Consider the following 21,751-nt stretch of genomic DNA (forward strand, 5'->3'; position numbering starts at 1 on the left):
AAGCCCTTGCCTGGTTTTCTACCGGGTAATTTAGCCCTTTGGTCTGCAAGAATTATTAGTACTCTGCGGGCAGGATGTCTGTATTTGATAAATGTCTTACAAACATCTTTGCCCAGGCTGTGGCCTGGGTTTTCACACCCTCACCAGTGTCTTTGCCTAACTCAAGATCTAAGTTTTAAGGTAGGCTGATTTCTCACTGATATCATTTGGACTAATTTAAAAGATTAAAATTATATTTATTTGCATGTGTGTGTGCGCGTGAGTGAATGTGTGTGTGTGCGCATGTGTGAATGTGTGTGTGCGCGTGTGTGAATGTGTGTGTGCGCGCTCACGTGTGTGAATGTGTGTGTGCGCGCTCACGTGTGTGAATGTGTGTGTGTGTGCGTGTGTGTGAATGTGTGTGCGCACGTGTGTGAATGTGTGTGTGTGCGCGTGTGTGTGAATGTGTGTGCGTGCGTGTGTGAATGTGTGTGCGCGCGCGCTCTCGTGTGTGTGTGCACGCGTGTGTGAATGTGTGTGTGCGCGCTCACGTGTGTGAATGTGTGTGTGCGCGCTCACGTGTGTGAATGTGTGTGTGTGTGCGTGTGTGTGAATGTGTGTGCGCGCGTGTGTGAATGTGTGTGTGCGCGCGTGTGTGTGAATGTGTGTGCGTGCGTGTGTGAATGTGTGTGCGCGCGCTCTCGTGTGTGTGTGCGCGCGTGTGTGAATGTGTGTGTGCACGTGTGTGAATGTGTGTGTGCACGTGTGTGAATGTGTGTGTGCATGCGTGTGTGAATGTGTGTGCACGCGTGTGTGAATGTGTGTATGTGTGTGTGCGCACGCTCACACGTGTGCACAGGGACCCATGCCATGGCACTTATGTGGAGGTCAGTTCTCCCCACTCATCTTGAGTTGCTGGCTTTGATTGACAGGCACCTTTACTTGCTGAACCACCTGTCTCACCAGGTCCAGGGCTGGCCTTTACTCCATATTTCTGACAAGCCGGTTGTCAGTGGTGTATCTGTGTGTTGGGTCACTTTGTCTCAAGCATCTGACCATGGTTTGTTCCGTGAGGATCTGTGTTTCTCTTGCTCGGAATTTGTCCAGGCTCTGGGACCTGTCACCTGGTTCCTTCCATTGTTTCTTCGGCGAGTTTTTCCTCCTGTCCCTCTTTTTCCACAGACTACTGAGGCTCCACTCTGCTCTGCTCATCTTCCTTCAGCTTTTCCTCTTGTGTTCCTCAAACCGGCTATGGGATACAGTTTGAAGCACTTTCTTTAGTTTCCTCCAATCTACTGTTGAGTCTCTCTAGTCCACACTCTGCTCCAGAATTTTCAGTTTTGGTTTTAAAAACTCAGGGTTGAATTTATTAATTTTTATGTGATACATGGTAATGTCAGATTGGCCTGATATTACAGTTGAGGATAATTTTGTACTCACAGTCCTCCTGCACTCACCTCCCAAGTGCTGGGGCTGCAGGTGTGGGTTTGCAGGTGTGGGTTTGCAGGTGTGGGTTTGCAGGTGTGGGTTTGCAGGTGTGGGGTTTGCGGGTGTGGGTTTGCGAGTGTGGGTTTGCGAGTGTGGAGTTGCGGGTGTGGGGTTGCGGGTGTGGGGTTGTGGGTGTGGGTTTGCGGGTGTGGGGTTTGCAGGTGTGGGGTTGCGGGTATGGGGTTGCGGGTGTGGGGTTGCGGGTGTGGGTTTGCGGGTGTTGGTTTGCAGGTGTGGAGTTTCAGGTGTGGGTTTGCGGGTGTGGGGTTGCAGGTGTGGGGTTGCAGGTGTGGGTTGCAGGTGTGGGTTTGCGGGTGTGGGTTTGCGGGTGTGGGGTTGCAGGTGTGGGTTTGCGAGTGTGGAGTTACAGGTGTGGGGTTGCGGGTGTGGGGTTGCGGGTGTGGGTTTGCAGGTGTGGGGTCGCGAGTGTGGGTTTGCGGGTGTGGGGTTGCGGGTGTGGGGTTGCGGGTGTGGGGTTGCGGGTGTGGGGTTGCGGGTGTGGGGTTGCGGGTGTGGGTTTGCGGGTGTGGGTTTGCGGGTGTGGGTTTGCGGGTGTGGGGTTGCGGGTGTGGGGTTGCGGGTGTGGGGTTGTGGGTGTGGGGTCGCAAGTGTGGGTTTGCGGGTGTGGGGTTGCGGGTGTGGGGTTGTAGGCGTGCACCCCCATGCTGGGTTTTGCAACCCTGGAAATTGAAACTGGGCTGTGTGCATGTGAGGCAAGCAGTCTCCCAAGTTAATTACATGTGTAGCCCTCGTACGTTCTCTTCCTTTATGAGAGCCCGCCATAGGTCTTTAACACTACAGATGGTTTCCTTTCGGGTTTCGAGTAATCTGTCAGTGATTGGTTGGAGTGTGTATTCAATGCACACCTGCAGACTCTTGGCGACACCTTCCGTCACTTGCTCTGCAGTGTGAACCTCCACCTTCTTGTTTCTTTTTACTGCCTGCGATTTTTTTGGATGGATGCTGGACATTTAGCAGAACGTATTGCAGCAACTCTGGATGTTAGTTCCAGGCTCAGGGGTAGTTACTGTGTGTGTTTCTTCTGCACGTTAGCGCACTTTATCTGCAAGTCTGTATAATGTCCCAGCCCCCACCTCCTACCCTACTCCTATCCCGCGGTTGCTCCCACTCTGCCACCGAGGGCCCCTGGATTTTCCCTTCGTTTTCCCGAGTTCACCTTTTGGCCTCCTGCCCTCCCGCCCACTAACAGCTCGTGTCTCCACAGTGTCCGGCCGACAGCTGCAGCAGCAGCAGGAGCCAGGGGCTGAGACTGAAGAGAATGACTCAGTGAGTGTCACCCCAAGGGGAAGCCCCTCCTCTTCAGCCCCACCCCATCCTCCCCCAGGCTGGAGAGAGAGAGAGAGAGAGAGAGAGAGAGAGAGAGAGAGAGAGAGAGAGAGAGAGAGAGAGAGAGAGAGAGAGAGAGAGAGAGAGGGAGGGAGGGAGGGAGGGAGGGAGAGAGCGCTGGCGGTCTGAGGTGACTTTATTCTCTCCTGCCAGGTGACTGAAGGCCCTGTGGGTGAGATCATTCGGCCAAGGCCGCAGGGGTCCTCACCTGTTTATGAGTACACACCTGAAGGTGCTGGCTTTGGAGCCCAGGTAAGCCTGCTGGGTGGGAACTGCTGGCAGAAGGCAGGCTGGGGTGTGGCCCCCAGGCACCATCACCCCCTGCTCACCAGTGTCTGTCAACTCCTCCCTGCTGTACGCATTTCGTCTTGCCCCGTCCTTCAGTGACCCGTCTTTTAGCTGCTTGAACCACTGTGGAGTGGGGGCACTTGCAGTTCATATGTGCGTGCGTGAGTGCGTGCGTGTGTGCCAAGCTCTGAGAACCCATTGTGGGAAGAGGCAGGGGCATACTCCTTCACAGCATGTACCTGTACACTCACACTGTCTTGGAGAGGAGACTGTGGACTTCCTTGTGAGAGGGGCCATGGCAGTCCGCACTAAGGACTCGTTTTATACTTTGAACAATCTTCCCCACTCTAAAGCACCCCCAGCTGCTTGCAGGGTCGGGGCACGCCTGTACACAGCGAGGAAACAGGAGGCTGAGAGTTGTTTTTCCCAGTGAAGTCTCTGGGTACTCAGCTCCCCTGTACGCTCCGCACCCCCGGAGTTCCTGCACTCTGGCATCCTGGGTTCTCCTGCCTGGAGCCTCCCTGGCACTGCTGTCTCCTTAGCAGAGTAAGGGATAACTCCCAACCCTTTGACTGCAGGGAAACAACCAGGGCAGGCGCGGTGCCTCTGGCAGAAGGAGATCCTGGTGGAAAAGGGATTCAGGGGGAGCCCCAGGCTTCTCCAGCATGAATCATGCAGAGGTAAGTGCCCTAACAGTGGCAGTTGGGATTTCCCTTCCACAAGGGCTTCAGCCACAGGAGATGGAGGGAGGGGCATACCCTGTGCCCTGGGGATAGTGCCCCTGTGCCTCAGGCCTGGGAGGGGCAGACACAGAGGCTAGTGTCTACCTTCTAATGAAAGAGTCTGACTTCTGACTAGCCTGTGTGTAGCCGTGCCTCAATGTGCAGTGGACAACACTGGAGAAAACGGTACCCGGGCTTTGGTGAGGCAGGGCCTTGGCCAAGGGAGATGGGAGGGGTTCAGTGGGCACCCATCAGGGGGGCACTTTGCCTCAGTGCTTTCCCGGAGAGTTTGGTGGACACCGGCGGTGGCCATCACTCGCAGGATCACGTGGGCTGCACATTTCCCCAGTGTTCAAGCCCCTCCCGGGACCCAGCACTGGGGCTTTACACGGCGTGGGTACTTCACACATTCGTAATGAACCAGGGAAGGGTCAGCAGATGGGGGGCTGACAAGAGCCTGTGGCCTGGGGACTCAGCTGCATAGACACACTGTGCCCTGTGGGGACAAGGTGAGATGTTTCCACCTGAGGCTGCCTGCGACTGGGGTGTCTCCAAACCCCAGATGACCAGAGCGGTCTGGTCCACTCGGACGGTGCCTCAACTTCTACCCAGGCAGCACAGATCACCATCCTTGGGAGATACTGACCACTGCAGGGATGCCCGTAGGAGATGGACAAGCGCTCGTCATACCTTTCATGTTCTTCTGCCCCAGGATATGCAGGAGGCAACCGAAGTGACGCTGACGACTGAGGTAGAGTCAGGAGCCAGTGGCTACAGCGTCACAGGCGGAGGGGACCAGGGCATCTTTGTCAAGCAAGTGCTGAAGGGCTCCTCCGCTGCAAAACTATTCAGCCTGAGAGAAGGTACCCCACCTGTTCCGTCGCCGGGGGCTCCATGGTCAACACCAGGATGGGGGGCAGTGGAGAAACCTGGAAAGGCTTGGGATGACCCCATGGGCTTTGCTCAAACACCCCAGGCTGGGACTTCCCACTGTGCCCGGGTTTTCTGGGTGCCGCTTGAGGCGCCACCGGGGAGCTGGGCATAGGCTGCAGGCCTTCTCTTTGCCAATGCAGCCCCCGGGCCACTTGCAGTCTGGTGGGGGCTGGAACCCTGAACCTGGTTTCTTCTTCCTTTAGGGGACCAGCTTCTCAGTGCAACCATTTTCTTTGACCACATGAAATATGAAGACGCCCTGAAAATCCTACAGTACTCAGAACCATACAAAGTCCAGTTCACAGTCAAACGGAAACTCTCGGCCAGCAAGAGAGAGGAGTCAGCCATTGAGCACTCTCAGCAAGACTGGAAAGGCCAGGAGAAACAGGTAAAGTCCTGCCCAGGGGCCCCTTCCTATGGACAGTGTCTGGGGGCCCATGCGATTACACCCAAACTAAACAGCTTCTTCTCCTGTTTCAGGGCCAGGACAATGCTGATGGATACATGGAGACCCCTACAAAGACTCTCCAGGCAGATGGAGATCGAGAAAGACTCATTTCTAAGTCCAGGGATGGTCACCAGAGGCGGCCCCAGGACAGACTCTCCTGGCCAAAATTTCAAGCCTTAAGGAGCAAGCGGGGGACAGGCCCCCGACGTTCACGCAGTTCCTCAGAAGCCTCAGAGCACATGGACACATGTGATGTGTCCCCAACAAGCACAGACACGGAGGCCCAGCTGACAGCTGACAGCCAGGGGCAGAAGTCGGGGTCAGGAAGACGAAGAAGGAGGTTCCTGAACCTGAGATTTGGGATGGGTTCAGCACAGGGTGAGCAAACACACAGAGAGCCCCAGGACAGGCAAGATCATGCTGGAGAGCTGCATGAGACCCAGCCACAAGAGGACGAGACGGAGGCAACAGGGCTCATGCCGACTCGAACTGCGCAGACGCCCAAGGAGGCCAGCCATTCCAGCTTAGGCAAGGGAGGCCATGGAGAAATGGCAGTGAAAACAGACAGACAACAACAGAAGAAAAAGCAGTTAGCAAAACAAGAGAAGAAGACAGTGTGCAAGCTTGGAGCTGAGCCAGGCCAGGGAAGGAGCTGGGATGATGAATGGGAAGAGGTGGAAAGTCTGGAAATTGGCATTGCGAGATTGTCTCTGCAAGACAAACCTGACCAAGGCGGCACACAAGTGTCACTGGGTGACATGCAAGCCACGGAACGAGGGGTGACCCGGAAGAAGATGGAGGAGACACAGGCCACGGAAGAAGGTGTGCTGGGGGAGAAGGGACAGAGAGAACTGAGGCACAGGGACAGACAGGAGACACAACAGACAGAGGAACCAAAAGGAGAAACAATGCACGCCACAGGAAAAGAAGGACTGCATGGAGACGGAGGTTGGGAAAAAGAACAGAAGGAGAAAGAGGTTGGAGAAGAAGTGACAGAGACAGGACAATTAAGGGTGAAGAGGCCAAAATTCAAGATGCCATCATTTGGATGGTCCCAAACGAAGGAGGTAATCACCACGCAAAAGGAGAGGAGAGGACCGGACACGAGGGACTATGAGAAACTAACAGAGGGCAAGGATGAACACAAAAGTAAAGCTAGGCAGGAAAGAGAAACAACTGAGGAGGAGCAAACAGTACCGCGAGCAGAAAGCATTGACACGAAAGCAAAAATCAGAGAAAAACATGATGGAACCAAACAAGAAACAAACTTCCAAATGTCCAAGATAAAGATGCCGTCATTTGGCATGTCTCCGTCAGGCAAGCCCACCGTGGAGGCCTCGCTGGAGGTGGCTGCCCCCAAACTGAAGGCAGACATGGCTCTGCCCTCAGTGCAGGGTGACCTCAAGACCCCTCACCTGAGCATGGAGCTGCCCAAGGTAAACCTGGAGGTCAAGGCTGGCCATGTGGGCGAAAACCTGACCGAGAGCCAACAGTCCGAGGGTGAGCTGGCCTCAGAAGCTGCTGCTGGTGCCGGCCTCAAGGGCCACCTGCCAAAGGGACAGATGCCCAGCCTCAAGATGCCCAGCATCAAGATGCCCAAGGTGGACCTGAAGGGGCCACACGTGGACCTGAAGACACCCAAAGTGGACGTGAAAGGCGCCAAGGGCGACGTCAGCGGCCCCGATCTGGAGGTGTCGCTGCCAGGCGTGGAGGTGGATATCCAGACCCCAGGGGCCAAGCTGGAGGGGGACCTCGCCCTGGTCGACAAGGACATCGCAGCCAAAGACAGCAAGTTCAAGATGCCCAAGTTCAAGATGCCCTCTTTTGGCGTTTCCGCGCCAGGCAAGCCCACCGTGGAGGCCTCGCTGGAGGCGGACGTGGCTCTGCCCTCGGTGCAGGGCGACCTCAAGACACCTGACCTGAGCACCAAGCTGCCCTCCGCCGACCTGGAGGTCAAGGCTGGGCAGGTGGGCGTTGAGTTTCCCGAGTTCCAGCAGCCCGAGGGTGAGCTGGCTTCAGAAGCTGCTGCTGGGGCCGGCCTGAAGGGCCACCTGACCAAGGGGCAGATGCCCAGCCTCAAGATGCCCAGCATCAAGATGCCCAAGGTGGACCTGAAGGGGCCCCACGTGGACCTGAAGGCCCCCAAAGTGGATGTCAAAGGCGCCAAGGGCGAAGTCAGCGGCCCTGATGTGGAGGTGTCGCTGCCAGGCGTGGAGGTGGACATTCAGGCCCCAGGGGCCAAGCTGGAGGGGGACCTCGCGCTGGTCGACAAGGACATGGCTGCCAAAGACAGCAAGTTCAAGATGCCCAAGTTCAAGATGCCCTCTTTCGGCGTTTCCGCGCCTGGCAAGCCCACCGTGGAGGCCTCGCTGGAAGTGACTGCCCCCAAGCTTGAGGCAGACATGGCTCTGCCCTCAGTGCAGGGCGAGCTCAAGACACCCGACCTGAGCATTAAGCTGCCCTCCACCGACCTGGATATCAAGGCAGGGCAGGTAGACGTTGAGTTGCCAGAGTTCCAGCTGCCCGAGGGTCAGCTGGCCTCAGAGGCTGCCGCTGGCTCCGGGCTCAAGGGCCACCTGCCCAAGGTTCAGATACCCAGCCTCAAGATGCCCAAGGTGGACCTGAAGGGGCCCCACGTGGAACTGAAGGCCCCAAAAGTGGACGTGACAGTCGCCAAAGGAGAGGTGATCGGCCACGACTTGGAGGTGTCCCTGCCCAGCGTGGAGGTGGACATCCAGGCCCCGGGAACCAAGCTGGAAGGAGACCTGACCCAAGCCCACAGGGACGTGGCCAGCAAAGACAGCAAGTTCAAGATGCCCAAGTTCAAGATGCCCTCCTTTGGAGTGTCTGCGCCTGGCAAGCCCGCTTTGGAGGCCTCGCTGGAGGTGGCCGCCCCCAAGCTGGAGGCTGACGTGGCTCTTCCCTCGGTGCAGGGCGAGCTCAAGACCACTGACCTGAGCATGCAGCTCCCCTCCACCGACCTGGAGGTCAAGGCAGGGCAGGTGGACGTCGAGCTGCCTGAGTTCCAGCTGTCCGAGGGTGAGCTGTCTTCAGAGGCTGCCGCTGGTGCCGGCCTCAAGGGCCACATGCCCAAGGGGCAGATGCCCAGCCTCAAGATGCCCAGCATCAAGATGCCCAAGGTGGACCTGAAGGGGCCACACGTGGACCTGAAGACACCCAAAGTGGACGTGAAAGGCGCCAAGGGCGACGTCAGCGGCCCCGATCTGGAGGTGTCGCTGCCAGGCGTGGAGGTGGATATCCAGACCCCAGGGGCCAAGCTGGAGGGGGACCTCGCCCTGGTCGACAAGGACATCGCAGCCAAAGACAGCAAGTTCAAGATGCCCAAGTTCAAGATGCCCTCTTTTGGCGTTTCCGCGCCAGGCAAGCCCACCGTGGAGGCCTCGCTGGAGGCGGACGTGGCTCTGCCCTCGGTGCAGGGCGACCTCAAGACACCTGACCTGAGCACCAAGCTGCCCTCCGCCGACCTGGAGGTCAAGGCTGGGCAGGTGGGCGTTGAGTTTCCCGAGTTCCAGCAGCCCGAGGGTGAGCTGGCTTCAGAAGCTGCTGCTGGGGCCGGCCTGAAGGGCCACCTGACCAAGGGGCAGATGCCCAGCCTCAAGATGCCCAGCATCAAGATGCCCAAGGTGGACCTGAAGGGGCCCCACGTGGACCTGAAGGCCCCCAAAGTGGATGTCAAAGGCGCCAAGGGCGAAGTCAGCGGCCCTGATGTGGAGGTGTCGCTGCCAGGCGTGGAGGTGGACATTCAGGCCCCAGGGGCCAAGCTGGAGGGGGACCTCGCGCTGGTCGACAAGGACATGGCTGCCAAAGACAGCAAGTTCAAGATGCCCAAGTTCAAGATGCCCTCTTTCGGCGTTTCCGCGCCTGGCAAGCCCACCGTGGAGGCCTCGCTGGAAGTGACTGCCCCCAAGCTTGAGGCAGACATGGCTCTGCCCTCAGTGCAGGGCGAGCTCAAGACACCCGACCTGAGCATTAAGCTGCCCTCCACCGACCTGGATATCAAGGCAGGGCAGGTAGACGTTGAGTTGCCAGAGTTCCAGCTGCCCGAGGGTCAGCTGGCCTCAGAGGCTGCCGCTGGCTCCGGGCTCAAGGGCCACCTGCCCAAGGTTCAGATACCCAGCCTCAAGATGCCCAAGGTGGACCTGAAGGGGCCCCACGTGGAACTGAAGGCCCCAAAAGTGGACGTGACAGTCGCCAAAGGAGAGGTGATCGGCCACGACTTGGAGGTGTCCCTGCCCAGCGTGGAGGTGGACATCCAGGCCCCGGGAACCAAGCTGGAAGGAGACCTGACCCAAGCCCACAGGGACGTGGCCAGCAAAGACAGCAAGTTCAAGATGCCCAAGTTCAAGATGCCCTCCTTTGGAGTGTCTGCGCCTGGCAAGCCCGCTTTGGAGGCCTCGCTGGAGGTGGCCGCCCCCAAGCTGGAGGCTGACGTGGCTCTTCCCTCGGTGCAGGGCGAGCTCAAGACCACTGACCTGAGCATGCAGCTCCCCTCCACCGACCTGGAGGTCAAGGCAGGGCAGGTGGACGTCGAGCTGCCTGAGTTCCAGCTGTCCGAGGGTGAGCTGGCCTCAGAAGCTGCCGCTGGTGCCGGCCTCAAGGGCCACATGCCCAAGGGGCAGATGCCCAGCCTCAAGATGCCCAGCATCAAGATGCCCAAGGTGGACCTGAAGGGGCCACACGTGGACCTGAAGACACCCAAAGTGGACGTGAAAGGCGCCAAGGGCGACGTCAGCGGCCCCGATCTGGAGGTGTCGCTGCCAGGCGTGGAGGTGGATATCCAGACCCCAGGGGCCAAGCTGGAGGGGGACCTCGCCCTGGTCGACAAGGACATCGCAGCCAAAGACAGCAAGTTCAAGATGCCCAAGTTCAAGATGCCCTCTTTTGGCGTTTCCGCGCCAGGCAAGCCCACCGTGGAGGCCTCGCTGGAGGCGGACGTGGCTCTGCCCTCGGTGCAGGGCGACCTCAAGACACCTGACCTGAGCACCAAGCTGCCCTCCGCCGACCTGGAGGTCAAGGCTGGGCAGGTGGGCGTTGAGTTTCCCGAGTTCCAGCAGCCCGAGGGTGAGCTGGCTTCAGAAGCTGCTGCTGGGGCCGGCCTGAAGGGCCACCTGACCAAGGGGCAGATGCCCAGCCTCAAGATGCCCAGCATCAAGATGCCCAAGGTGGACCTGAAGGGGCCCCACGTGGACCTGAAGGCCCCCAAAGTGGATGTCAAAGGCGCCAAGGGCGAAGTCAGCGGCCCTGATGTGGAGGTGTCGCTGCCAGGCGTGGAGGTGGACATTCAGGCCCCAGGGGCCAAGCTGGAGGGGGACCTCGCGCTGGTCGACAAGGACATGGCTGCCAAAGACAGCAAGTTCAAGATGCCCAAGTTCAAGATGCCCTCTTTCGGCGTTTCCGCGCCTGGCAAGCCCACCGTGGAGGCCTCGCTGGAAGTGACTGCCCCCAAGCTTGAGGCAGACATGGCTCTGCCCTCAGTGCAGGGCGAGCTCAAGACACCCGACCTGAGCATTAAGCTGCCCTCCACCGACCTGGATATCAAGGCAGGGCAGGTAGACGTTGAGTTGCCAGAGTTCCAGCTGCCCGAGGGTCAGCTGGCCTCAGAGGCTGCCGCTGGCTCCGGGCTCAAGGGCCACCTGCCCAAGGTTCAGATACCCAGCCTCAAGATGCCCAAGGTGGACCTGAAGGGGCCCCACGTGGAACTGAAGGCCCCAAAAGTGGACGTGACAGTCGCCAAAGGAGAGGTGATCGGCCACGACTTGGAGGTGTCCCTGCCCAGCGTGGAGGTGGACATCCAGGCCCCGGGAACCAAGCTGGAAGGAGACCTGACCCAAGCCCACAGGGACGTGGCCAGCAAAGACAGCAAGTTCAAGATGCCCAAGTTCAAGATGCCCTCCTTTGGAGTGTCTGCGCCTGGCAAGCCCGCTTTGGAGGCCTCGCTGGAGGTGGCCGCCCCCAAGCTGGAGGCTGACGTGGCTCTTCCCTCGGTGCAGGGCGAGCTCAAGACCACTGACCTGAGCATGCAGCTCCCCTCCACCGACCTGGAGGTCAAGGCAGGGCAGGTGGACGTCGAGCTGCCTGAGTTCCAGCTGTCCGAGGGTGAGCTGGCCTCAGAAGCTGCCGCTGGTGCCGGCCTCAAGGGCCACATGCCCAAGGGGCAGATGCCCAGCCTCAAGATGCCCAGCATCAAGATGCCCAAGGTGGACCTGAAGGGGCCACACGTGGACCTGAAGACACCCAAAGTGGACGTGAAAGGCGCCAAGGGCGACGTCAGCGGCCCCGATCTGGAGGTGTCGCTGCCAGGCGTGGAGGTGGATATCCAGACCCCAGGGGCCAAGCTGGAGGGGGACCTCGCCCTGGTCGACAAGGACATCGCAGCCAAAGACAGCAAGTTCAAGATGCCCAAGTTCAAGATGCCCTCTTTTGGCGTTTCCGCGCCAGGCAAGCCCACCGTGGAGGCCTCGCTGGAGGCGGACGTGGCTCTGCCCTCGGTGCAGGGCGACCTCAAGACACCTGACCTGAGCACCAAGCTGCCCTCTGCCGACCTGGAGGTCAAGGCTGGGCAGGTGGGCGTTGAGTTTCCCGAGTTCCAGCAGCCCGAGGGTGAGCTGGCTTCAGAAGCTGCTGCTGGGGCCGGCCTGAAGGGCCACCTGACCAAGGGGCAGATGCCCAGCCTCAAGATGCCCAGCATCAAGATGCCCAAGGTGGACCTGAAGGGGCCCCACGTGGACCTGAAGGCCCCCAAAGTGGATGTCAAAGGCGCCAAGGGCGAAGTCAGCGGCCCTGATGTGGAGGTGTCGCTGCCAGGCGTGGAGGTGGACATTCAGGCCCCAGGGGCCAAGCTGGAGGGGGACCTCGCGCTGGTCGACAAGGACATGGCTGCCAAAGACAGCAAGTTCAAGATGCCCAAGTTCAAGATGCCCTCTTTCGGCGTTTCCGCGCCTGGCAAGCCCACCGTGGAGGCCTCGCTGGAAGTGACTGCCCCCAAGCTTGAGGCAGACATGGCTCTGCCCTCAGTGCAGGGCGAGCTCAAGACACCCGACCTGAGCATTAAGCTGCCCTCCACCGACCTGGATATCAAGGCAGGGCAGGTAGACGTTGAGTTGCCAGAGTTCCAGCTGCCCGAGGGTCAGCTGGCCTCAGAGGCTGCCGCTGGCTCCGGGCTCAAGGGCCACCTGCCCAAGGTTCAGATACCCAGCCTCAAGATGCCCAAGGTGGACCTGAAGGGGCCCCACGTGGAACTGAAGGCCCCAAAAGTGGACGTGACAGTCGCCAAAGGAGAGGTGATCGGCCACGACTTGGAGGTGTCCCTGCCCAGCGTGGAGGTGGACATCCAGGCCCCGGGAACCAAGCTGGAAGGAGACCTGACCCAAGCCCACAGGGACGTGGCCAGCAAAGACAGCAAGTTCAAGATGCCCAAGTTCAAGATGCCCTCCTTTGGAGTGTCTGCGCCTGGCAAGCCCGCTTTGGAGGCCTCGCTGGAGGTGGCCGCCCCAAGCTGGAGGCTGACGTGGCTCTTCCCTCGGTGCAGGGCGAGCTCAAGACCACTGACCTGAGCATGCAGCTCCCCTCCACCGACCTGGAGGTCAAGGCAGGGCAGGTGGACGTCGAGCTGCCTGAGTTCCAGCTGTCCGAGGGTGAGCTGGCCTCAGAAGCTGCCGCTGGTGCCGGCCTCAAGGGCCACATGCCCAAGGGGCAGATGCCCAGCCTCAAGATGCCCAGCATCAAGATGCCCAAGGTGGACCTGAAGGGGCCACACGTGGACCTGAAGACACCCAAAGTGGACGTGAAAGGCGCCAAGGGCGACGTCAGCGGCCCCGATCTGGAGGTGTCGCTGCCAGGCGTGGAGGTGGATATCCAGACCCCAGGGGCCAAGCTGGAGGGGGACCTCGCCCTGGTCGACAAGGACATCGCAGCCAAAGACAGCAAGTTCAAGATGCCCAAGTTCAAGATGCCCTCTTTTGGCGTTTCCGCGCCAGGCAAGCCCACCGTGGAGGCCTCGCTGGAGGCGGACGTGGCTCTGCCCTCGGTGCAGGGCGACCTCAAGACACCTGACCTGAGCACCAAGCTGCCCTCCGCCGACCTGGAGGTCAAGGCTGGGCAGGTGGGCGTTGAGTTTCCCGAGTTCCAGCAGCCCGAGGGTGAGCTGGCTTCAGAAGCTGCTGCTGGGGCCGGCCTGAAGGGCCACCTGACCAAGGGGCAGATGCCCAGCCTCAAGATGCCCAGCATCAAGATGCCCAAGGTGGACCTGAAGGGGCCCCACGTGGACCTGAAGGCCCCCAAAGTGGATGTCAAAGGCGCCAAGGGCGAAGTCAGCGGCCCTGATGTGGAGGTGTCGCTGCCAGGCGTGGAGGTGGACATTCAGGCCCCAGGGGCCAAGCTGGAGGGGGACCTCGCCCTGGTCGACAAGGACATCGCAGCCAAAGACAGCAAGTTCAAGATGCCCAAGTTCAAGATGCCCTCTTTTGGCGTTTCCGCGCCAGGCAAGCCCACCGTGGAGGCCTCGCTGGAGGCGGACGTGGCTCTGCCCTCGGTGCAGGGCGACCTCAAGACACCTGACCTGAGCACCAAGCTGCCCTCCGCCGACCTGGAGGTCAAGGCTGGGCAGGTGGGCGTTGAGTTTCCCGAGTTCCAGCAGCCCGAGGGTGAGCTGGCTTCAGAAGCTGCTGCTGGGGCCGGCCTGAAGGGCCACCTGACCAAGGGGCAGATGCCCAGCCTCAAGATGCCCAGCATCAAGATGCCCAAGGTGGACCTGAAGGGGCCCCACGTGGACCTGAAGGCCCCCAAAGTGGATGTCAAAGGCGCCAAGGGCGAAGTCAGCGGCCCTGATGTGGAGGTGTCGCTGCCAGGCGTGGAGGTGGACATTCAGGCCCCAGGGGCCAAGCTGGAGGGGGACCTCGCGCTGGTCGACAAGGACATGGCTGCCAAAGACAGCAAGTTCAAGATGCCCAAGTTCAAGATGCCCTCTTTCGGCGTTTCCGCGCCTGGCAAGCCCACCGTGGAGGCCTCGCTGGAAGTGACTGCCCCCAAGCTTGAGGCAGACATGGCTCTGCCCTCAGTGCAGGGCGAGCTCAAGACACCCGACCTGAGCATTAAGCTGCCCTCCACCGACCTGGATATCAAGGCAGGGCAGGTAGACGTTGAGTTGCCAGAGTTCCAGCTGCCCGAGGGTCAGCTGGCCTCAGAGGCTGCCGCTGGCTCCGGGCTCAAGGGCCACCTGCCCAAGGTTCAGATACCCAGCCTCAAGATGCCCAAGGTGGACCTGAAGGGGCCCCACGTGGAACTGAAGGCCCCAAAAGTGGACGTGACAGTCGCCAAAGGAGAGGTGATCGGCCACGACTTGGAGGTGTCCCTGCCCAGCGTGGAGGTGGACATCCAGGCCCCGGGAACCAAGCTGGAAGGAGACCTGACCCAAGCCCACAGGGACGTGGCCAGCAAAGACAGCAAGTTCAAGATGCCCAAGTTCAAGATGCCCTCCTTTGGAGTGTCTGCGCCTGGCAAGCCCGCTTTGGAGGCCTCGCTGGAGGTGGCCGCCCCCAAGCTGGAGGCTGACGTGGCTCTTCCCTCGGTGCAGGGCGAGCTCAAGACCACTGACCTGAGCATGCAGCTCCCCTCCACCGACCTGGAGGTCAAGGCAGGGCAGGTGGACGTCGAGCTGCCTGAGTTCCAGCTGTCCGAGGGTGAGCTGGCCTCAGAAGCTGCCGCTGGTGCCGGCCTCAAGGGCCACATGCCCAAGGGGCAGATGCCCAGCCTCAAGATGCCCAGCATCAAGATGCCCAAGGTGGACCTGAAGGGGCCACACGTGGACCTGAAGACACCCAAAGTGGACGTGAAAGGCGCCAAGGGCGACGTCAGCGGCCCCGATCTGGAGGTGTCGCTGCCAGGCGTGGAGGTGGATATCCAGACCCCAGGGGCCAAGCTGGAGGGGGACCTCGCCCTGGTCGACAAGGACATCGCAGCCAAAGACAGCAAGTTCAAGATGCCCAAGTTCAAGATGCCCTCTTTTGGCGTTTCCGCGCCAGGCAAGCCCACCGTGGAGGCCTCGCTGGAGGCGGACGTGGCTCTGCCCTCGGTGCAGGGCGACCTCAAGACACCTGACCTGAGCACCAAGCTGCCCTCCGCCGACCTGGAGGTCAAGGCTGGGCAGGTGGGCGTTGAGTTTCCCGAGTTCCAGCAGCCCGAGGGTGAGCTGGCTTCAGAAGCTGCTGCTGGGGCCGGCCTGAAGGGCCACCTGACCAAGGGGCAGATGCCCAGCCTCAAGATGCCCAGCATCAAGATGCCCAAGGTGGACCTGAAGGGGCCCCACGTGGACCTGAAGGCCCCCAAAGTGGATGTCAAAGGCGCCAAGGGCGAAGTCAGCGGCCCTGATGTGGAGGTGTCGCTGCCAGGCGTGGAGGTGGACATTCAGGCCCCAGGGGCCAAGCTGGAGGGGGACCTCGCGCTGGTCGACAAGGACATGGCTGCCAAAGACAGCAAGTTCAAGATGCCCAAGTTCAAGATGCCCTCTTTCGGCGTTTCCGCGCCTGGCAAGCCCACCGTGGAGGCCTCGCTGGAAGTGACTGCCCCCAAGCTTGAGGCAGACATGGCTCTGCCCTCAGTGCAGGGCGAGCTCAAGACACCCGACCTGAGCATTAAGCTGCCCTCCACCGACCTGGATATCAAGGCAGGGCAGGTAGACGTTGAGTTGCCAGAGTTCCAGCTGCCCGAGGGTCAGCTGGCCTCAGAGGCTGCCGCTGGCTCCGGGCTCAAGGGCCACCTGCCCAAGGTTCAGATACCCAGCCTCAAGATGCCCAAGGTGGACCTGAAGGGGCCCCACGTGGAACTGAAGGCCCCAAAAGTGGACGTGACAGTCGCCAAAGGAGAGGTGATCGGCCACGACTTGGAGGTGTCCCTGCCCAGCGTGGAGGTGGACATCCAGGCCCCGGGAACCAAGCTGGAAGGAGACCTGACCCAAGCCCACAGGGACGTGGCCAGCAAAGACAGCAAGTTCAAGATGCCCAAGTTCAAGATGCCCTCCTTTGGAGTGTCTGCGCCTGGCAAGCCCGCTTTGGAGGCCTCGCTGGAGGTGGCCGCCCCCAAGCTGGAGGCTGACGTGGCTCTTCCCTCGGTGCAGGGCGAGCTCAAGACCACTGACCTGAGCATGCAGCTCCCCTCCACCGACCTGGAGGTCAAGGCAGGGCAGGTGGACGTCGAGCTGCCTGAGTTCCAGCTGTCCGAGGGTGAGCTGGCCTCAGAGGCTGCCGCTGGTGCCGGCCTCAAGGGCCACATGCCCAAGGGGCAGATGCCCAGCCTCAAGATGCCCAGCATCAAGATGCCCAAGGTGGACCTGAAGGGGCCACACGTGGACCTGAAGACACCCAAAGTGGACGTGAAAGGCGCCAAGGGCGACGTCAGCGGCCCCGATCTGGAGGTGTCGCTGCCAGGCGTGGAGGTGGATATCCAGACCCCAGGGGCCAAGCTGGAGGGGGACCTCGCCCTGGTCGACAAGGACATCGCAGCCAAAGACAGCAAGTTCAAGATGCCCAAGTTCAAGATGCCCTCTTTTGGCGTTTCCGCGCCAGGCAAGACCACCGTGGAGGCCTCGCTGGAGGCGGACGTGGCTCTGCCCTCGGTGCAGGGCGACCTCAAGACACCTGACCTGAGCACCAAGCTGCCCTCTGCCGACCTGGAGGTCAAGGCTGGGCAGGTGGGCGTTGAGTTTCCCGAGTTCCAGCAGCCCGAGGGTGAGCTGGCTTCAGAAGCTGCTGCTGGGGCCGGCCTGAAGGGCCACCTGACCAAGGGGCAGATGCCCAGCCTCAAGATGCCCAGCATCAAGATGCCCAAGGTGGACCTGAAGGGGCCCCACGTGGACCTGAAGGCCCCCAAAGTGGATGTCAAAGGCGCCAAGGGCGAAGTCAGCGGCCCTGATGTGGAGGTGTCGCTGCCAGGCGTGGAGGTGGACATTCAGGCCCCAGGGGCCAAGCTGGAGGGGGACCTCGCGCTGGTCGACAAGGACATGGCTGCCAAAGACAGCAAGTTCAAGATGCCCAAGTTCAAGATGCCCTCTTTCGGCGTTTCCGCGCCTGGCAAGCCCACCGTGGAGGCCTCGCTGGAAGTGACTGCCCCCAAGCTTGAGGCAGACATGGCTCTGCCCTCAGTGCAGGGCGAGCTCAAGACACCCGACCTGAGCATTAAGCTGCCCTCCACCGACCTGGATATCAAGGCAGGGCAGGTAGACGTTGAGTTGCCAGAGTTCCAGCTGCCCGAGGGTCAGCTGGCCTCAGAGGCTGCCGCTGGCTCCGGGCTCAAGGGCCACCTGCCCAAGGTTCAGATACCCAGCCTCAAGATGCCCAAGGTGGACCTGAAGGGGCCCCACGTGGAACTGAAGGCCCCAAAAGTGGACGTGACAGTCGCCAAAGGAGAGGTGATCGGCCACGACTTGGAGGTGTCCCTGCCCAGCGTGGAGGTGGACATCCAGGCCCCGGGAACCAAGCTGGAAGGAGACCTGACCCAAGCCCACAGGGACGTGGCCAGCAAAGACAGCAAGTTCAAGATGCCCAAGTTCAAGATGCCCTCCTTTGGAGTGTCTGCGCCTGGCAAGCCCGCTTTGGAGGCCTCGCTGGAGGTGGCCGCCCCCAAGCTGGAGGCTGACGTGGCTCTTCCCTCGGTGCAGGGCGAGCTCAAGACCACTGACCTGAGCATGCAGCTCCCCTCCACCGACCTGGAGGTCAAGGCAGGGCAGGTGGACGTCGAGCTGCCTGAGTTCCAGCTGTCCGAGGGTGAGCTGTCTTCAGAGGCTGCCGCTGGTGCCGGCCTCAAGGGCCACATGCCCAAGGGGCAGATGCCCAGCCTCAAGATGCCCAGCATCAAGATGCCCAAGGTGGACCTGAAGGGGCCACACGTGGACCTGAAGACACCCAAAGTGGACGTGAAAGGCGGCAAGGGCGACGTCAGCGGCCCCGATCTGGAGGTGTCGCTGCCAGGCGTGGAGGTGGATATCCAGACCCCAGGGGCCAAGCTGGAGGGGGACCTCGCCCTGGTCGACAAGGACATCGCAGCCAAAGACAGCAAGTTCAAGATGCCCAAGTTCAAGATGCCCTCTTTTGGCGTTTCCGCGCCAGGCAAGCCCACCGAGGAGGCCTCGCTGGAGGCGGACGTGGCTCTGCCCTCGGTGCAGGGCGACCTCAAGACACCTGACCTGAGCACCAAGCTGCCCTCCGCCGACCTGGAGGTCAAGGCTGGGCAGGTGGGCGTTGAGTTTCCCGAGTTCCAGCAGCCCGAGGGTGAGCTGGCTTCAGAAGCTGCTGCTGGGGCCGGCCTGAAGGGCCACCTGACCAAGGGGCAGATGCCCAGCCTCAAGATGCCCAGCATCAAGATGCCCAAGGTGGACCTGAAGGGGCCCCACGTGGACCTGAAGGCCCCCAAAGTGGATGTCAAAGGCGCCAAGGGCGAAGTCAGCGGCCCTGATGTGGAGGTGTCGCTGCCAGGCGTGGAGGTGGACATTCAGGCCCCAGGGGCCAAGCTGGAGGGGGACCTCGCGCTGGTCGACAAGGACATGGCTGCCAAAGACAGCAAGTTCAAGATGCCCAAGTTCAAGATGCCCTCTTTCGGCGTTTCCGCGCCTGGCAAGCCCACCGTGGAGGCCTCGCTGGAAGTGACTGCCCCCAAGCTTGAGGCAGACATGGCTCTGCCCTCAGTGCAGGGCGAGCTCAAGACACCCGACCTGAGCATTAAGCTGCCCTCCACCGACCTGGATATCAAGGCAGGGCAGGTAGACGTTGAGTTGCCAGAGTTCCAGCTGCCCGAGGGTCAGCTGGCCTCAGAGGCTGCCGCTGGCTCCGGGCTCAAGGGCCACCTGCCCAAGGTTCAGATACCCAGCCTCAAGATGCCCAAGGTGGACCTGAAGGGGCCCCACGTGGAACTGAAGGCCCCAAAAGTGGACGTGACAGTCGCCAAAGGAGAGGTGATCGGCCACGACTTGGAGGTGTCCCTGCCCAGCGTGGAGGTGGACATCCAGGCCCCGGGAACCAAGCTGGAAGGAGACCTGACCCAAGCCCACAGGGACGTGGCCAGCAAAGACAGCAAGTTCAAGATGCCCAAGTTCAAGATGCCCTCCTTTGGAGTGTCTGCGCCTGGCAAGCCCGCTTTGGAGGCCTCGCTGGAGGTGGCCGCCCCCAAGCTGGAGGCTGACGTGGCTCTTCCCTCGGTGCAGGGCGAGCTCAAGACCACTGACCTGAGCATGCAGCTCCCCTCCACCGACCTGGAGGTCAAGGCAGGGCAGGTGGACGTCGAGCTGCCTGAGTTCCAGCTGTCCGAGGGTGAGCTGGCCTCAGAGGCTGCCGCTGGTGCCGGCCTCAAGGGCCACATGCCCAAGGGGCAGATGCCCAGCCTCAAGATGCCCAGCATCAAGATGCCCAAGGTGGACCTGAAGGGGCCACACGTGGACCTGAAGACACCCAAAGTGGACGTGAAAGGCGGCAAGGGCGACGTCAGCGGCCCCGATCTGGAGGTGTCGCTGCCAGGCGTGGAGGTGGATATCCAGACCCCAGGGGCCAAGCTGGAGGGGGACCTCGCCCTGGTCGACAAGGACATCGCAGCCAAAGACAGCAAGTTCAAGATGCCCAAGTTCAAGATGCCCTCTTTCGGCGTTTCCGCGCCAGGCAAGCCCACCGTGGAGGCCTCGCTGGAGGCGGACGTGGCTCTGCCCTCGGTGCAGGGCGACCTCAAGACACCTGACCTGAGCACCAAGCTGCCCTCCGCCGACCTGGAGGTCAAGGCTGGGCAGGTGGGCGTTGAGTTTCCCGAGTTCCAGCAGCCCGAGGGTGAGCTGGCTTCAGAAGCTGCTGCTGGGGCCGGCCTGAAGGGCCACCTGACCAAGGGGCAGATGCCCAGCCTCAAGATGCCCAGCATCAAGATGCCCAAGGTGGACCTGAAGGGGCCCCACGTGAACCTGAAGGCCCCCAAAGTGGATGTCAAAGGCGCCAAGGGCGAAGTCAGCGGCCCTGATGTGGAGGTGTCGCTGCCAGGCGTGGAGGTGGACATTCAGGCCCCAGGGGCCAAGCTGGAGGGGGACCTCGCGCTGGTCGACAAGGACATGGCTGCCAAAGACAGCAAGTTCAAGATGCCCAAGTTCAAGATGCCCTCTTTCGGCGTTTCCGCGCCTGGCAAGCCCACCGTGGAGGCCTCGCTGGAAGTGACTGCCCCCAAGCTTGAGGCAGACATGGCTCTGCCCTCAGTGCAGGGCGAGCTCAAGACACCCGACCTGAGCATTAAGCTGCCCTCCACCGACCTGTATATCAAGGCAGGGCAGGTAGACGTTGAGTTGCCAGAGTTCCAGCTGCCCGAGGGTCAGCTGGCCTCAGAGGCTGCCGCTGGCTCCGGGCTCAAGGGCCACCTGCCCAAGGTTCAGATACCCAGCCTCAAGATGCCCAAGGTGGACCTGAAGGGGCCCCACGTGGAACTGAAGGCCCCAAAAGTGGACGTGACAGTCGCCAAAGGAGAGGTGATCGGCCACGACTTGGAGGTGTCCCTGCCCAGCGTGGAGGTGGACATCCAGGCCCCGGGAACCAAGCTGGAAGGAGACCTGACCCAAGCCCACAGGGACGTGGCCAGCAAAGACAGCAAGTTCAAGATGCCCAAGTTCAAGATGCCCTCCTTTGGAGTGTCTGCGCCTGGCAAGCCCGCTTTGGAGGCCTCGCTGGAGGTGGCCGCCCCCAAGCTGGAGGCTGACGTGGCTCTTCCCTCGGTGCAGGGCGAGCTCAAGACCACTGACCTGAGCATGCAGCTCCCCTCCACCGACCTGGAGGTCAAGGCAGGGCAGGTGGACGTCGAGCTGCCTGAGTTCCAGCTGTCCGAGGGTGAGCTGTCTTCAGAGGCTGCTGATGGTGCCGGCCTCAAAGTCCACCTGCCAAAGGGGCAGATGCCCAGCATCAAGATGCCTAAGGTGCACCTGAAGGGGCCACACCTGGACCTGAAGGCCCCCAAAATGGATGTGAAGTCTGCCAAGGGCGAGTTGAGTGTCCCTGCTGCGGAGGTCTCCCAGCCCGGTGTGAAGCTGGTTATCCAGGCCCCTGGGGCCAAGCTGGAGAGTGACCTGTCCCAAGCCCACAAGGACATGTCCACCAAAGACAGCAAGTTCAAGATGCCCAAGTTCAAGATGCCCTCTTTCGGAATGTCCATGCCTGGCAAACCCACCGTGGAGGATGCCTCGCTGGAGGTGGCTACCCTCAAGGTGGAGGCGGTCGTGCCCCTTCCCTCGGTGCAGGGCGAGCTCAAGACCACTGACCTGAGCATGCAGCTCCCCTCCACCGACCTGGAGGTCAAGGCAGGGCAGGTGGACGTCGAGCTGCCTGAGTTCCAGCTGTCTGAGGGTGAGCTGGCTGCAGATTCTGCTGCTGGTGCCAGCCTCAAGAGACCCATTCCCAAGGGGCAGATGCCCAGCCTCCAGATGCCCAAGGTGGACATGAAGGGCCCCCATGTGGACCTGAAGGCCCCCAAAGTGGATGTGAAGGGCGCCAAGGGCGAGGTGAGCGCCCCCGACACAGACATG

General features: G+C 61.1%; 1 protein-coding gene across 1 annotated transcript in view; it reads left to right on the forward strand.

The window, feature by feature from the left end:
* Ahnak2 (AHNAK nucleoprotein 2) overlaps positions 1-21,751 on the forward strand; it is a 32,215-nt gene that overhangs the window by 6,935 nt on the left and 3,529 nt on the right. The window contains 7 exon segments of the mRNA XM_040742364.1: positions 2,693-2,754; positions 2,968-3,066; positions 3,681-3,782; positions 4,537-4,687; positions 4,961-5,145; positions 5,238-12,714; positions 12,717-21,727. Coding sequence (XP_040598298.1) covers positions 2,693-2,754; positions 2,968-3,066; positions 3,681-3,782; positions 4,537-4,687; positions 4,961-5,145; positions 5,238-12,714; positions 12,717-21,727 — 17,087 coding nt within the window.

The sequence above is a fragment of the Mesocricetus auratus genome, unplaced genomic scaffold (assembly GCF_017639785.1).
Source record: "Mesocricetus auratus isolate SY011 unplaced genomic scaffold, BCM_Maur_2.0 Super-Scaffold_15014, whole genome shotgun sequence".
In the NCBI taxonomy this organism is placed as follows: Eukaryota; Metazoa; Chordata; class Mammalia; order Rodentia; family Cricetidae; genus Mesocricetus; species Mesocricetus auratus.